Here is a 16,964-nt window from a genome sequence, read left to right as displayed (position 1 = left end):
ACAAACTGTAAGAGAATATATAAGTAAGAAATATATATAAGAGAGAGTAAAAACAAAATATGGAGGAAGCAGAGGAGCAGAGCTATGCTGGCACAGGGGGTTAAGCATTTAAGCCACAACTGCTAGAACTGAAAACTCTTGCATAAGAGAGAATATATAGTGGCTGCTTTGGATGTGAACCCTTTGTAAAGGATTTTTCTTCACGAGGATGGGTGTGAGGGTTTGAGGACTTTTTTTCACAGTTGGACTTGCTGATGTGAAACAGGCACTTAAAGGTATATAACACTGTATTTCAGAAACAATAAATGCTTTAATTACTGCTATTGCTGAGACAAAAAGCTGAATATGGAGATAACTGTATAAAGAACCGCTTCATCCCTGAGGTTGCCACATAACCGATACAGTGGGAAATTTCTAATTGCATGTGGTTATGTGCTGACCAGCAAAATTGAAAGAATTTGCTTGGAAAAAGAAGAGGGCTGCTGGGAAGTTAATTTAGATAAGTAACTGTAATAAGTAACTGGTGAATTATCCAGTCCATATACATAGTAAAATAAGTTGAACCTTTCATGTCTATTAGGGATGCAGCGAACCTCAAAAAAAAAGTTCGCAAACTTACGCCAAAAAGTGTGAATATTCACGAACTTTGCAAACCCCATAGACTTCAATGGGAAGGCGAACTTTAAAACCTAGAAAAGCCATTTCTGGCCAGAAAACTGATTTTAAAGTTGTTTAAAGGGTGCCACGACCTGGACAGTGGCATGCAGGAGGGGGATCAAGGGCAAAAATTTATCTGAAAAATACTTTGTTGACACAGCGTTGCGTAAAACTGCAAAGGCAGCTGGCAGACCTAGCGGAAATACGCGGCGTTTTTTGCTATTTCGCGCTATTAGCACCATGGAAACGGGATTTGCTGAAAAACGCCATGTGTGGCTTGTGCTGCGTTTTTAGGCCGAGAAAAAACGCAGCGGAAAAACGGCACGTGAACCCAAATTGCGAACATACACGAAAAGTTCGCAAACTTGCGAACTCATGAACACCCGATGTTTGCGCGAATTAGTTCGCCGGCGAACAGTTCGCTACATCTCTAATGTCTATATTAAACCTGCTTAACTGCTTCTTGATCTAGAACAAGGCAAAAAGCCCCATCTGAATCCTCTTGAGTTTGGGGGAAAAAAATCCTTCCTGACTCCAAGATGGCAGTCGGACCAGTCCCTGGATTTTTGCTAAGAGCTATCTCTCATAACCCTGTATTTTATCACTTGCTAAAAAGCCATCCAACGGTCTTCTTGAAGTGTAGTGTCATTGTTAAAAACCATGATCATTTTAGCAGATTTGATAACTTTAGCTGTATGGTGTTCAGTTGTTCAGTCAGAGCTGCAAGTAGAAATTAAAAAAGTAGGATGTTAAAGTAAGGATTTGCCAAATCCCAAAATGTTGTATTTAGCAAAATACCAAATTTTCCACAAAAGATTTGTCTGTATCTATTCTAAAATTTCACCATAATGCGATTATCAGTTGTACAAAATTTTTTAATTTACATTCGAAAATCATGAATTTTTCGAGCCTTTTACTATTTTAGTTAACTACTAACAAATTATGAATTCTTTTTGAAAAATTAGAATTTCTCGAGGAAAAGTTCCGAAAAACTAAAACTTTTCGAGAGCAATGTCGGAAAAATTGAGTACTTGCAAAAACCCATTTACAGATTGCTTCGTAAATGTGCCCCTTTCTTAAACATTTAGTGACAGTTGAGGGTCAGTTTAAATGCTACAGATGCTATTCTCGCTAATGATAAATTTTCCTTCTGTGTCTATTTTTAATTGTAAATGCAGCTCAAGCCATTGTTAGAGGGTTAACTTTCAATGTTCCCTAAATCAAATATTAAATTGTTCTTTCTTATATTTCTGTAGGTATATTAGAAGTTCTGCACTGCATCTTGATTGAAAGCCCAGAGGCTTTAAATCTAATAGAGAAGGGACACATCCGATCTATAATTTCTCTTCTGGACAAGCATGGACGGAACCACAAGGTAAATCTGCATAATTAGAATTTCAGACTAGAACATTTATTACTGCTGAATTTTATCTGCTCAAAACATTCTAAAAAACCTAGTTTTTGCTTTATATGGTATAGTGTCTTTCTAAACTGGGGAAATGTATTATACTGCATTCTTGCGGTACAGGTAACCAAGCTGAACATCAAGTTTTCCTCCATTTACATTGAAAAGAGCCATGTATAATATCAACCCTAAATTTGGACTTTTAGAAATAGAAAAGCAAAGCAGTTGGCTCTTAAGTGTTTTTCTATGAAGTACATAATCACAAAGGAAGGTGCTTTTCTAACAGGTGAATCATACATGCAGAACATAGAAAAAAAGTAAGGCATAGTTTAAACAGCATCTGAGGAACTGGTTGTGGACTGTTTCTAGAATTATTTCAATCTATTGATAGATGGCTAATGTTTCAGCATTCTGCAATGATACAGATCAAGCTCTGCTTTTAGTTTACTATAAACTCAACCATTTCTATTACTGACATAACCATCACAGTATATATTATTTCAATCTAGTATGAAGAGTTATCCAAAACAGGAAGGCTTTTTGAAATTAAGGAAACACCCAGAAATTTCTGACTTTTGTGCTATTAATGGGCATCTTGGCAATAGGCCCATAACTTCCTCCTTGTCCCAAAATCAATGGATTGTCATTTTTTTAACCTATTCACTTGTTATAAAGAAGGCAACCAGCCAGCAAGCAGAGTGTTACAGGGTGACAGATATTTGAACCACTACAGGCACACTTCAGCTTTTTCCACTGATTTCAGTATATGAATAAAATTGAATTTGAGCAATTTCTGGGATATAAAAGAAAAGTGAAAAAGTAGGCACTGGTGGCTTAAAGTTAGGTCTTACAAAACTACGTGAAAAGGTTTGTTTAACCTTTTTTTATTGCAATAATAGATATACACTGCACATGGCATATCTAGCTGACACAACTGAGTCAAAAGTGTATGTTTCTTTTCTCCTTTTTAGGTTTTGGATGTCCTCTGCTCTTTGTGTGTGTGCAATGGGGTGGCTGTTCGCACAAACCAAAACCTCATATGTGATAACCTGCTGCCTAGGAGAGATTTACTTTTACAAACACGTTTGGTTAATGATGTCACCAGGTATACTGTGGTTTGTGTTCTGTATTTTATTAGAAAATTGTCCTTGCAGCTTCTTATGTATATAGTTACATAGTTACATAGTTACATAGGGTTGAAAAAAGACCTGTGTCCATCAAGTTCAACCCATCCAAGTAAACCCAGCACACCTAACCCACACCTACCAATCTATACTCACATACATAAACTATAAATACAACCACTAGTACTAACTGTAGATATTAGTATCACAATAGCCTTGGATATTCTGATTGATCAAGAACTCATCCAGGCCCCTCTTAAAGGCATTAACAGAATCTGCCATTACCACATCACTAGGAAGGGCATTCCATAACCTCACTGCCCTCACCGTGAAAAACCACCTACGCTGCTTCAAATGGAAGCTCCGTTCCTCTAATCTAAAGGGGTGACCTCTGGTGCGTTGATTGTTTTTATGGGAAAAAAGAACATCCCCCAACTGCCTATAATCCCCTCTATGTTATGTTTATGTTTATGTGACACACGATACATGAAAGAGCCTTTCGCCTTTCTACCCAGTTTTGTGCAATGTTTTACATATTGCCTCCAGTTGAAAAACCCTGTGCCACAAGTCTTTAGTAAGTAGCAGTCCCTGTTAGCATCCAAAGAGAGGGTCCATACAATCTTATGACCATAATTTGTCTACATTCTTATTGCCATTACATGTCTAAAATCTTGTCAGGCAGTAAGAAGGGGGATTCAATGTGCCCAAAGGCACTGTACTTCATATCTTGTGGCAGATTTTTAATCCAGCACAAGGTGCAGAATGCAGCTAGACCTCAGATGTAAGATCTCTTTTTAAGGAGCAATAAGGTTTGCATTTTGCTTCCCTCAAAGTTTAGGTAAATTACCTATCCTTTGCTTAATGTAAAGTCATGATAAAGATGTCCGCAATGAAGATTCAATGCTTCACCTTTTTTGCTTCAACTAAACAGTGTTTTGTATAGTTTTTGAATTTTTGTAAAATGCAAGTTTAAGAAGATGTTTGTAAAATATGAAATTTCTTATTTTAGCATGAGGCCTAACATCTTCCTTGGAGTGGCTGAAGGCTCAGCGCAGTATAAGAAATGGTATTTTGAGATGATTATTGACCAGGTGGATCCATTTCTAACACCAGAGCCCACGCACCTACGTGTAGGCTGGGCCTCTACCTCTGGTTATGCTCCATATCCTGGTGGAGGTGAAGGATGGGGAGGCAATGGTGTAGGGGATGACCTTTTCTCCTATGGCTTTGATGGTCTTCATTTATGGTCTGGTAAGTTTAAATCTCCTTCTAAAGGTGTAGGGCTGGGAGTTGTTTCATGAAACAATTTATATTGTTTTTTCTTTGCATATACCCATGTTTCCCCGAAAATAAGACACTGTCTTGTATTTTTTTAAGCTCCAAAATATGCACTAGGTCTTATTTTCAGGGGATGTCTTATTTTTCCATGAGGAAGAATACAGTACACATTTATTTCATCGTATAGGTGGGTGTCTTATTTTCGGGGCGTGCCTTATTTTCCGAGGGGGGTGAAAAATCGGGGGGGTGCCTTACTTTCAGAGGATGTCCTATTTTCGGGGAAACAGGGTACAATAGAGCAACAGTGCCAGAGTCTTTATGTTACAGCTAAAGAGAATGCTTAGCACAGACAATCTGAAAATGGTTAATATATGATACATTCCTGAAAGTAAAATGAATGTAAATGAGACTCTAGTGCTTGATGCATGTATACTTGGGTGACAAGTTCAGTCCTAGCAAGGCCAGTTTTAGTTTTCTGCCATTTATATGGTATGGTGCTACTGGATTTGGAGAAAAGCAAATGCCATTCAAAAATGATATACAGCCTAGTTATTAAGGTTGGCTTCTTTGGTGGGGAATGGGGCTACAACTGATTTGAAGGTAAAGGAACCTTGACTGGGTAAGGAAAGGGCAGGTCATTGTGGCTTAAACAGATTGGAAGTGACACATTTGTAAGAGGTAAAGGTGCAGGGAATTGGGCAGAAAGTTGGGTAAGGTCCAGAAAGGAAAAGCTGTGGAATATGTTTAATCCCGAGAGGCTTATGTTTAACCTATGTTTAATCCCAAGAAGCAAGAGGCTTCTCTAGGAAGTATGCATAAAGAAGCATTCCCATATGACCTCCCTATTTCTGGTAAAAGTTTGAGGTGGAAATGCTTGCCAGGGAGTCAAGGGTATATTCCCCTAAGCTAAAAGCACATTAAAAATCCTGACCTTAAAGGGATTCTGTCATAATTTTTATGGAGTAGTTTTTATTTCTAAATTACACTGTTTACATAGCAAATAATTCACTATACCTTTTAAAATTTTCTTCTTGAACCAACAAATGTATTTTTAATATTGGTGTGAAGGTGCCATGTCAGTGCATTGTGCCTGAGTCTGCGATTTCAGAAGATGCCAGTGCTATACATTAGAACTGCATTCATATCCCCTATTGTTTCTCTTAAACCCATTTAACTGCCAAGCCGGACTTGGATTTCTTACTATTGGATGCTATTCTGATATCTACTGGGAGCTGCTATCTTGCTCCCTTCCCATTGTTCTGCCGATTGGCTGCTGCTATGCGGGGTGATTTCACTCTAACTTGCAGCTTAGCAATAAAGTGTGACTGAAGTTTATCAGAGCACAGGTCACATGGCTGTGACACCCTGGGAAATGAAGTATATGGTAAATTTCAAAATTATACATAAAAAAATCTATGTGTTTTTGAAAAACAGATATGTCAATAGAGACTAATTTCAGTATGTCCCCCATATGAAATCACTCATGAGAAAAAGTTCAAGCAACTGAGAGGGTCCCCTTTGTTCCCGCATTTCACCATTGGCAAATTTTTGTCACAAAACTGCTGCATCAAAAATTCGCAGTAAGAAAAAAGTTGTGGTTATGTCAAAAAAAGTCACGGCCGCTTCAAAAAAGTCATGTGGTATCCTCGTGGCGAAAAGGGACAGATTTGCTTATCACTATCCAAGATGTTTTTGGGCCATGTTGTTTAAGAGACAACAGATATTCAGTGATATGTAAGTCAAGGGGACTGTGAGGGTCATTGCAAATCCTTTAGCTTGCTTTTCTTCAAGTTGCTTGAGGTAACTTTTGAGGTATGTTTAGAATCATTGTCATGTAAAAGACATATTCCCTTTTAAGCTTCCACTTCTTAGCTGACTGTTTCACATTGGCATCCAGAATTTTCTGATATTTAGTGGAGTCCATTCTTTCCTTTATACATAAATTTTTTCCTGTGCCAACAAGGAATTTTTTTTTCTTATAGGTCGTGTTCCAAGGGCAGTGGCCTCAACAAACCAGCATCTACTGGCATCTGATGATGTGGTCAGCTGTTGTTTGGACTTAGGTGTGCCCAGCATTTCTTTTCGCATCAATGGCCAGCCTGTTCAGGGCATGTTTGAGAATTTTAATACCGAAGGCCTATTTTTTCCTGTAGTCAGCTTTTCTGCAGGGGTAAAGTAAGTAACATACATTTATCGTCATTCTGTCTAAAATGTAATTGGGTTACTGTCATTTACATATCCAGTGCTAATTCCTAATATAGAGCATTTATTACTACTACACTTATGAGGATGGCATCTCAATATTATATTGTAGGGTTCGTTTCCTTCTTGGTGGCCGTCATGGAGAGTTCAAGTTTCTGCCACCTGCTGGTTATGCACCATGCTATGAGGCCTTACTTCCAAAAGAGAAAATGAGAGTGGAACCTGTGAAAGAATACAAGAGGGATTTTGATGGAGTTCGAGATTTGCTGGGCACTACACATTTTCTCTCACAAGCTTCCTTTATCCCATGCCCAATAGATACCAGCCAGGTTTGTCACACTGTAAATATAAGTGCATTTAATTAGTGTTTTTTTATTCAAATTTAACTGATAAAATGAATTATATAGATACAGATTATATATATATAGATTATACAGTATATGAAGACTTTAATGCTTCAGAGAACACAAATACTGAGTGAATTTATCATGAAGACCTATAGCAGGTTTATATTTACACACAAAATGGATACGGTTATTAGCCTCATACAAACAAAGATAATTTGGTCCATATATGCTACTTTACCTTAAATTTTTTGTTTCTTAGATTGTCTTACCTCCTCATCTTGAAAAGATCAGAGATAAACTGGCTGAAAACATTCATGAACTTTGGGGCATGAACAAAATTGAACTTGGGTGGATTTATGGCAAGGTAATGTTTTGTAAGGTGTTTTTTTTTCTCTTTTTTTTTTTTTTTAGCTTGTCAGCTTAGTTAAAGGAAAACTATACCCCCAAACAGTGAAGGTCTCTATAATAATATATTAAACAAGCTCATATGTAAAACCCTGCTTCATCTAAATAAACCATTTTCATAAAAATATACTTTTTAAGTAGTATGTGCTATTGGGTAATCCTAAATAGAAAATTGCCATTTTAAGAATTAAGGGCCGTCTCCTGGGATCATAGGATTCACAGTGCACACAAACAAGTGAAAGCACACATACATGCTAGGCCCCATCAGCCAATTAATAGACAGAGTTCTGCCTTTTGCTTCCACACTACTTCCTGTTACAGTTAAAGCTACACTATTTCTGGTCATGTGATCTCTGAGGGAACACACAGCCGACCACTAAATGGTGGATCAAGGGAAAGGATGTAAAAGAGCAATATTTACTGAGATATATATATATATATATATATATATATATATTCCAGTTTGGTGAGATTCTTTAATACTAGTCCCAAGCATTAGTATTTTAAAGGTGATGCCCATCTGGGGGTAGTGCATGTATAGCACGCCAGCGAGTCAACTGGTGGTTGCTTCTATATATTTTTTTTGTTGGAGATTTTTAAATAATTTATATTAAGTGACATATCTGTTAGTTAAGTATTCTTTCTGGGGTATAGTTTTCCTTTAATAGGTAAATAACAGTGGGATTCATGTAAGGTTTACAGTTGTGTACCTTTAGTAATAGCTTCTAGAACTCTATAAACTAAGAGATGCATTCATAGTTTATATAGTTGATGTTAGAGTGTTTATGTTTCCAAGAATTTGGGGTAATGGCACACAGGATAGCAAACTGACACTGACATTTAATGAAAACTATTGCAAGACTCTTTGCCCCTGCAGTTATTCACTCCAAAACTTAGAAACAAGTGCTACACATTAGATTTCTGTTCTACACATTAGATTTCTGTGTAAAGACCAATGAATTCTATATTGTTAAAATTAGATGTAAAGCATACCGGTAAGTAAAATATTTGGTAAAAAGCTGGCCAAGTTAGTAATCTTGTATAGAAACCAACATACAAGTAGCTAGAAAAATTGCATAAGAAATACACAAGTTGCAGCTTATGTGCTATTTACAATCAGTCTCAGGCTTTGAATTTTGTGGTTCTGTGTATCAGAGTGACTTTTAGCAGTTGCATTTACATTGCCATTTTAGGAACCATTTTGGGAAAAACATGCTGGATTGCACTCCTGTTTTTTGCACTTTAGTAAATGAGGCACCAATTTTCTGTAATGATAAAAAATGGTAGTTTTAGGATTAAAAGCACTAATTCTTAGGTTCACAAATAAAATGTACATAACAATACTCCATGTCTATATCGCTTTAGCATAAGTATCTATTTAACTCATCTTGCAGGTTCTGTTCAGTACAAGTCATTTATATCTAATAAATATTTGTTGCTGATTTTAGGTTCGAGATGATAATAAACGCCAGCATCCTTGCTTGGTAGAGTTCTCCAAACTACCAGAGACTGAGAAAAATTACAATTTACAGATGTCCACAGAAACACTTAAGTAAGTTGGAAGAAACTGCCACCCTGTGGTTTTAGCTGTAGAGAAACTGCTTCATCTAATATAGATTATTAACTGGATCTCTGAAATAAGGGTACCCTCATTAAATATACATTTATTTTTCAGTGTTCAGGTAATACTACTGCTATGGAGATACACATAGCTATTCCACTCTTGAGTATTAGTTTTTTTTTAATCTTTTTCATTGTATTTTTTGTGCAATTAATTTTTATGTCACTTGGCTTATGTGTAATGCAACTACGGTTAATATGTGACTCAAGCTTAACAGCACCATGCTGTTCTCAGTTACCACAAGGCTAAAAGTGTTCGTTTTACACACATTAAAATCCAAGTGCAAATAAGATAAGTAGTTGGGCTAAAACAATAAATGAGGTGCAATATTACCTGGTTGTATGTCCAGTTGCCCTTTTAAGCAGATTTAGGGTGTTTTATTAACATGATCCTTTCTAAAAACAAATAATACAATTGCCTTTAAATATTGTGTGGTCATATTTAAGAATATCAGTCTCTTAAAGACAAAAGACCAACCAACCACTTAAATCATAAATACACACTGGAAAGAAACATCACTGGTCATGTTGCCCATAGCAACCAATCAGATCTATGCATTTGTTTTCTAACTTGTAGGTGACCGTTCAAGTGCTGATTGGTAGCTATGGGCAATAGTGATGTTTGTCTTTAGTGTTTATAAATATGCCCCTTGGAAAAAGAGAGACTAACCCTCTTCTATCCCTTTCCTTTTTCGAGAGTTGCCCCCTTGCCTACAACCAGACAAATATTTATAAAGCATTTTTAGCCACAAGACTTCAGTAATTTCAAGTTGGTCTGGCCAAATGGGATTACTTTTCAAAACTTGTCACTGAGTCTTCAATGGGTTGCTTGTCCTAATTTTTAATACACAAGCATTTGCCCTAGTATATTGATGCTTCATTAACTATACTCTAGCTGCTTTAGCCACTTGTTTTTCTTGAAATGAATGTAAAGCCTAACAAGAGTTATATTACAAAGCTGTTCAGCAGCAGTCTTTCAGAAAGAAGGACATTATTTGAGTTCCAATATTTTACCAGATTTTAGTTTTAGTTCAGGTTATGATTCTTTGTCACCCATCCACTTAAAAACAAGAAATAATTACTTTAGAGTCTTCAGTGTTTCATCTTTACAATGCTGGAAAATTATAGTCCACTTTCTGTTTCTTACAAAGCTGAAGCTTGGTATTTTCTTTCTAGTACTTACTCTCAAAGTACTAAGTTCGTTAATTCTAGGAATCTGTTTCAAGATTAAACTTCTGTGGTCTGGAACCTGCGGAATGTTTGGTATATTTGGACATAAAGGATACATGCTTACAGTGCTACACACCCTGCAGTGGCCTAAAAATAAACTAGCAAGTTGACCTCTTTTTGGCTGGGTTCCAGCAGGTCTACGCGGAAGGAATTGATTTAGATGATTGTAAACATGAGAGTTTGACGTGAGCATGTTTAACACATTTTCACATTACTCTCTTACATTTAACTGAGAAATGTTAAGTGTATTAGTGTAACAGTTTCAGGGCAGATTTATCAAAGTGGGACTAGTTAGACTAGTGTTACATGGGGCTGATTTTAGGCCTTTGAAAAACACAGGCTGGGAATTAGCCCCTAAGATGGCACCAGCCTCCTACCTTGCCTGCACCCGGAATTATTGCCTCCACCCAGGTCCAGGCAGACGTGGCAGATATCGGCAAAAACCTGAGCTGCACCCGAGCGAGGATAATGCTTCCGAGTGCCGGCAAGGTAGGAGGCTGATGCCAGCGTAGGGACTAATTCTCAGCTTGCAATTTTCTGCAGGCCGAAAATCAGCCCTGTTTGGCACTAGCCTAAAATTCCCCTATGCTCTGTTCAGTCCTATGGGATTATTAGAGGCCTGTTTATGAAATGGTGAACTCTAACTTTGAGTGTGTGTTCCTGTGTTTCTATGTATGCCTAATTCATAGAATTTTGTAAGCAAGATCTGCAGCATGTATCATTTCAACTGTTATAGAAATACAATACAACTCCCACCAGCCTATAAATGCTACTGGCTGCAAAAATATGAGGAGCCTTTTTGCTGTAGATCCCTTATATTTTTATACCAAAAGTTCTTTTGAATAGTTTTAACAATGACTGAATTAATCTGTTTCCCTGGTACCAGCTGTGTTCAGTATCTAACTACCTTTAAAGATCTACTCTCTACACATACACAGTTTTGCTTATATATTTGAGGCAGTCACTCACAGTACTTAAGTCATCTAGGTTTACGCTCGATAACATAACCTTGCAGCATACATATACAGATAACATTACATGAAGCACCATGGTACGTGTGACAGCATTTATTAGATAAACGTAGGTGTGATGATTTGTTTGAATAGATCCACATTATGCTGTATAGGTACTGTTGCTCTAATTTTAGACCCACGCCTGCCCCGCATTGATGTCACAAAAGGGGCCGGGGCGTGCAGGGCGCACACCTATAAATTAGAGAGCCAGAAGAGGAAGCCGACAGTGTAAGGTTGCAGGTGGGGAGGGTGAGCTGAAGTGCTCAACCTGAACCCGCCCGCAACTCGCAGTTGTGGTGAGGTTGGCCAGAACCTGCCCGACCTGTAGTTTAACCCGCGGGTATCGGGCCGACCTGCAAATCACTACCCACTAGTGTCAACTGCAAGTAAAGATCTGCCTTCCTCCAGCCCACCACAGTTTTCTACCCTGCTGAAGTCAAGTCTAAATACCAATGCTGTTCTCTACTTACTCTGGGATGGGAATACTCTCTTTTTACTGTACTAATTAACTTTGTTCATTGCAATCAAGTTATGTTATATGTTAATTATATTATGTGAAATAAAATAAAATATTAACATTGCACTTACCACTATAATCTCTTTTTTTTCTTAGAACTTTGCTGGCCCTAGGGTGTCTCATTGTTCATTCAAATCAAACAGCAGAAGAAAATCTAAAGAAAGTTAAACTTCCCAAAAAGTATGTATAGATCAGTTACATTTACTTAAGAGCAAGTAATGCTATTATGAAGCAAAAAATTAAACAAAATGGCAACTTCTGGTGTAGGTATAAAATCTGTTATCCAGAATGCTTGGGATCTGGGCTTTTCTGAATAAGGGATCTTTCCATAATTTGTATCACCGTGCCTTAAGGCTGCTAAATAAACTTATAAACATTAAATAAACCTAATAGTATTTTGCCACCAATATGGATTCATGCAGTTAACGTACCCCCTAGTACAAAGTACTGTTTTATTGTTACAGACAAAAAGCAGATATTTAAAATTTTGAATTATTTTCTTTAAAGGAGAAGGAAAGGTAAAAACTAAGTAAGCTTTATCAGAAAGGTCTATGTAAATACAGTCATAAGCACTCACAGAAATGCTGCACTGACTTCTCTGTCAAAAGAAACAGGATTTGTTGTGTCTGTTTTCTTGTGCCAGAGTCTGCGCAGCTCTCAGCTCTCCTCTCTCCCCTCTCCTGCTCCCCTCTTCCTTTAAGAATGCTGAAAACTCCCTACCCCCATAGGAATGTGTGATCTGAGCCAATCAGCAGGAAGCTTCCTCATAGTGTTACAAACTGTGCATGTACTCCGGTCTTGGTCTTGGTGCAGGAGCAAGGCATTATGGGAATTTTCTTTACAGAGCTCAGCGTTTTTTTTGCCTATGAGGCTTCTGATCATCTCAACGAGAGAAATATGGGGAGACTTAAGGGCACTATTGAGACAACTGAAGGTATGCCTGCAGCTTGAGATTAACTCTTTATTAGCCTTTCCTTCTCCTTTAAATGGACTCTACTTCCTGTAATTCAGAGCTTTCTGGATAACAAATTTCCAGAGAAGTGATACATACAATATATAATTGATATTCCTTCAGCAACAGAAGCATTCTTGATTAAGCAACTCATAATTCGAACTGCAATTTGGTGCAAGGATTTGGGCAGTTACTTAGAACTTTTTTTTCATACTTAAGTAGAGAAATACAAACTGTAGAGTCATGCTAAATCATAAGCTTGAAAGGTGTATTGGTTAAAAGAAAAGTATACCCTCAAACAAGGCAGGTCTCTATAAAAAAATATGTTGCATAGACAAGCTCATGTAAAACCCTGCTTCATCTAAATAAACCATTTTCATAAGAATATACTTTTTTAGTAGTATGTGCTATTGGGTAATCCTAAATAGAAAACTGCCATTTTAAGAATTAAGGGCCGCCTCCTGGGATCATATGAATTACGGCCCACTGAAACAAGCCAAGGCACACATACACGTCACATCAGCCAATTAATGGACAGAGTTCTGCCTTTTGCTTCCACACTTCTTCCATCACTGAATGGTGGCTCAAGTGAAAGGATGTAAAAGGGCAATATTTACTGATATATATATATATTCCAGTTTGGCGAGATTCTTTAAAGGGGACCTGTCACTCAGGCATACAAAGCTATATAATAAAAGCCCATTTCAAATTAAATATGAAACTCAAACACATCCATACCCATTATAAAGGCATTTAAAAATCCCAACTGTCGATGCCTTAGGCATAGAGGTGGGCCTGGCAGTTACCTTTACTTTCAATTTAGAACTTCTAAGATGTTGCTGCACTCCTCACATTCCCCCTCCCTTCTCACAATCTAATTTTGTAACCAGTGCATGGACATGGGTATCAGGTCCCCCAATACTGGCACAGAAATAAGATTTTGACAGGATGCAAAGCTTGCCTTAATAATAGTGTCCACAAAATGGCGCCCGCCTGCTTGCTGCAACTGTGAATTCCAAGGCTGAAGAAAATAAGATTAAACTAATTTATATGGTGTACGTGAAGTTTATTTTGCTTGACAAACACAATTGAAAACAATCTGGAATTATTTCTTATGGTGACAGGTCCCCTTTAATAGGTTATTTAAAGGAAAAGTAACACTAACATTTTTTAAGTAAAAAATCTGATACCCTGCTCCAATAATTGCCCTGCCTTCCCAGTGTTCATTATTTTAAATGCTTTATTAGAAAATACCGTGTAAAATGTTGCATCCGGACATTTCAAATACGGGGATACGGCGATCCAGAAGAAGCAGAATCCACTATGCAACGGTCGATTGATCGATCCTAGCCTGACTCCTTCCTATACAGAAGGAAGGCTAGGATCGATCAATCGATTGTCGTATAGTTGGATTTTTTTTACTTAAAAACTTTTAGTGTTACTTTTACTTTAACATAATATAAACTATCTTTTGGTTAAGTATTCATTCTGGGGTATAGTTTTCCTTTAACAGCTAACACTTATTGAGCTTAGTATTTCTGCCTTAATTGAATATTAACATACCCACAATATTGTGTTTCAGCTACATGATGTCTAATGGGTACAAACCTGCCCCATTGGACCTTTCAGATGTGAAACTATTACCTGCACAAGAAGTTTTAGTTGATAAACTTGCAGAGAATGCACACAATGTGTGGGCAAAAGACAGGATAAAACAAGGATGGACCTATGGCATTCAGCAGGTGAGCAACACCATATAATCAATATTTATTGTTGTGGTGTTCTGTGTATGATACTTCTCCTGAATTGTCTCTGTGCCAAATCCTGCTTTTATTCCCCTGTGAACTATTTAACATTTTACTCAGGGAATAAGCAGCATTTGGTTCTTGATACAAGATTTTAGAAAAGGTGTAGATTGTAATAGTGTGTGAACTTATATTCTTTAGGATTTGAAAAATAAACGCAATCCCCGCTTGGTGCCATATGCTTTACTAGATGAACGAACTAAGAAATCAAATCGAGACAGCTTGCGTGAAGCTGTGAGAACATTTATTGGCTATGGATATAATATCGAACCACCAGACCAAGAAATTAGTAAGTGCCCTTTTACCTTTCTCTGTACCTATTAGTGATATAATTGTAGTACTTAAGGTAGACAGATTAATTATATTTTTAACCTCAAAAATAAAACATGTATATGGGTATTGGACCTGGGGTTTTCCGGATAAGGAATCTTTCTGTAATTTGGATCTCCATAACTTAAGCCTGCTAAAAAATCATTTAAAAATTAAATACATCCAATAGGATTGTTTTGCCCCCAATAAGGATTAATTCTATCTTAGTTGTGACCAAGTACAAGGTAATGTTTTTATTATTACAGTTAAAAAGGGAATCATTTTTAAAAATTAGAATTATTTGCTTATAATGGAGTCTATGGGAGATGGCCTTTCCGTAATTTGGAACTTTCTGGATAACGGGTCCCTTACCTGTACTAGCTACTCCAAAGATGTTAATAGTCTTTACTTGTGTAGGGATGCTGGTAGATGTACTGTAGTCCAGGTAAATCCAAAGGGCTAAAAATAAATTTCTAATAGTGGTAAACAGTACAGTACAACTTCTGCTTGACATGGGCCTATGATTAAGTGCCCAGTATAGGCACAAAATGCATAGGGCTTAAATGTACTATGATGTATTCAATTCTTAATAAATAGCAAATTTTAAGCAGCATATCTATGTCAGTCCATTTTTTTGCCAGAAGAAGTTTTATCCCCCTTAGCTAAAGATTTGGGGCATGTGCACCCAGACCCACCATTCCAAGTGGTTCATTCAAATTTATGGGAGCTCTTTTGGTTTAGAAGTCGGGCATTACCATTTGTGATAATGTAATAGTTTTTTAAGGTCACATTTTCCATTGGAAGTTTTTGCACTTGACCTGACATTGTGTCCAGTGTTTTTGAAGCAAAATAGCATAGCATGCCAACAGACCAAAAAAATAGAATACAAAAATACAAAATAACCAAAATTAACCTTTCAGCTGCTCAGCCAACTAACCTTTACAAAATGTGAGAGGTTTACTAAGGCACCTGATCTGGGATTTGATTTTTTATTGATAGAGCCTTTGCTCTCTTCAAGTTCACTGGATAGTGGAAGGTATGGATGACAATCATTCACCTCAAGGCTGAACATCCTTAGTTTATATCACAATCCCTTGTACCAAATGCCATGTATTGAGCTGATATGCAGAGTAAACATAGTAGGCTTTACAAAAGATTTAATAAAGAAAAACTGAAAAACATAGACCTCAGCAGAAATGTGTTAAGAACTGGCAGAGAACAAAGTCCAAATTCGGCACAGGGTCAAGGCAGGCCAGGCAAGGCAAAAGAAGTTCGCAAGGCAGGTAGCAGACAAGCAGAATCCAAATATCAGGACATGATCAAAATGGGGGACACACAACATGGGGGGCAAGGGCAGGAACAGACAGGATTCTGGAGCAAGGAACAAGGTTTCAGGAATACAGGATCTCAGGAGCTAGGGACAGGAGGCTTAAGGTGGCCATACACTGTAAGATCCACTCATTTGGCGAGGTCACCAAGTGAGCGAATCTTCTCCCGATATGCTCATCTATGGGCTAATTCAATTTTTTACCCAAGGGCCAGATGTCAGTCAGGGAGGCCCATCAATGGTGCCCATACACAGCAGATAAACTGCCGAATTGGTCTAAAGGACTGATATCGGCAGATGAAATTGGCCTGTGTATGGCCACCTTTAGTCACAGCAGAAATGCTTATGATCCAGCACCAGGGTATGGGAGAGGCACGTTTAAATAGCCCCTTAAAGGAGAAAGAAAGGTAAAAATTAAGTAAGCTTTATCAGAAAGGTCTATGTAAATATAGCCATAAGCACTCACAGAAAAGCTGCACTCTATCAAAAGAAACACAGGATTTTTTTTTTCTTTTTTTGTGTACACATGTTCTTCTATGTTAGACTTCCTGCTCTGAGAACAATTCTTCAGGGCACAGCATGAGTCTGCTCGGTTTGCTCTCCCTCTCCTTTCTCCTCCACCCCCTCCCATGATCTTTCACTCCCCCTACCAACTGTGCTGTGTAATCTGAGCTACCAGCAGCCAGATCTGCAGCATGGACGCTACTAAGACCAAACTAAAATGGCAGCTGCTATCTTAAACAAACAGAGGGTTCTTCTAGGGCTGTTTACTT

General features: G+C 37.6%; 1 protein-coding gene across 12 annotated transcripts in view; it reads left to right on the top strand.

The window, feature by feature from the left end:
- ryr3 (ryanodine receptor 3) overlaps positions 1 to 16,964 on the top strand; it is a 244,769-nt gene that overhangs the window by 94,239 nt on the left and 133,566 nt on the right. For all 12 annotated transcript variants that reach the window (XM_031891310.1, XM_031891309.1, XM_031891308.1 and 9 more), the window contains 10 exons: positions 1,914 to 2,032; positions 3,034 to 3,167; positions 4,196 to 4,437; positions 6,447 to 6,639; positions 6,779 to 6,995; positions 7,273 to 7,377; positions 8,867 to 8,970; positions 11,895 to 11,978; positions 14,333 to 14,492; positions 14,697 to 14,844. In XM_031891310.1, coding sequence (XP_031747170.1) covers positions 1,914 to 2,032; positions 3,034 to 3,167; positions 4,196 to 4,437; positions 6,447 to 6,639; positions 6,779 to 6,995; positions 7,273 to 7,377; positions 8,867 to 8,970; positions 11,895 to 11,978; positions 14,333 to 14,492; positions 14,697 to 14,844 — 1,506 coding nt within the window. The remainder of the gene's footprint in view (positions 1 to 1,913; positions 2,033 to 3,033; positions 3,168 to 4,195; positions 4,438 to 6,446; positions 6,640 to 6,778; positions 6,996 to 7,272; positions 7,378 to 8,866; positions 8,971 to 11,894; positions 11,979 to 14,332; positions 14,493 to 14,696; positions 14,845 to 16,964) is intronic.

Source organism: Xenopus tropicalis, chromosome 8, assembly GCF_000004195.4.
Source record: "Xenopus tropicalis strain Nigerian chromosome 8, UCB_Xtro_10.0, whole genome shotgun sequence".
In the NCBI taxonomy this organism is placed as follows: Eukaryota; Metazoa; Chordata; class Amphibia; order Anura; family Pipidae; genus Xenopus; species Xenopus tropicalis.
The sequence above is the reverse complement of the archived record's forward strand: the minus strand, read 5'-3'. Positions and strand labels throughout refer to the sequence as shown.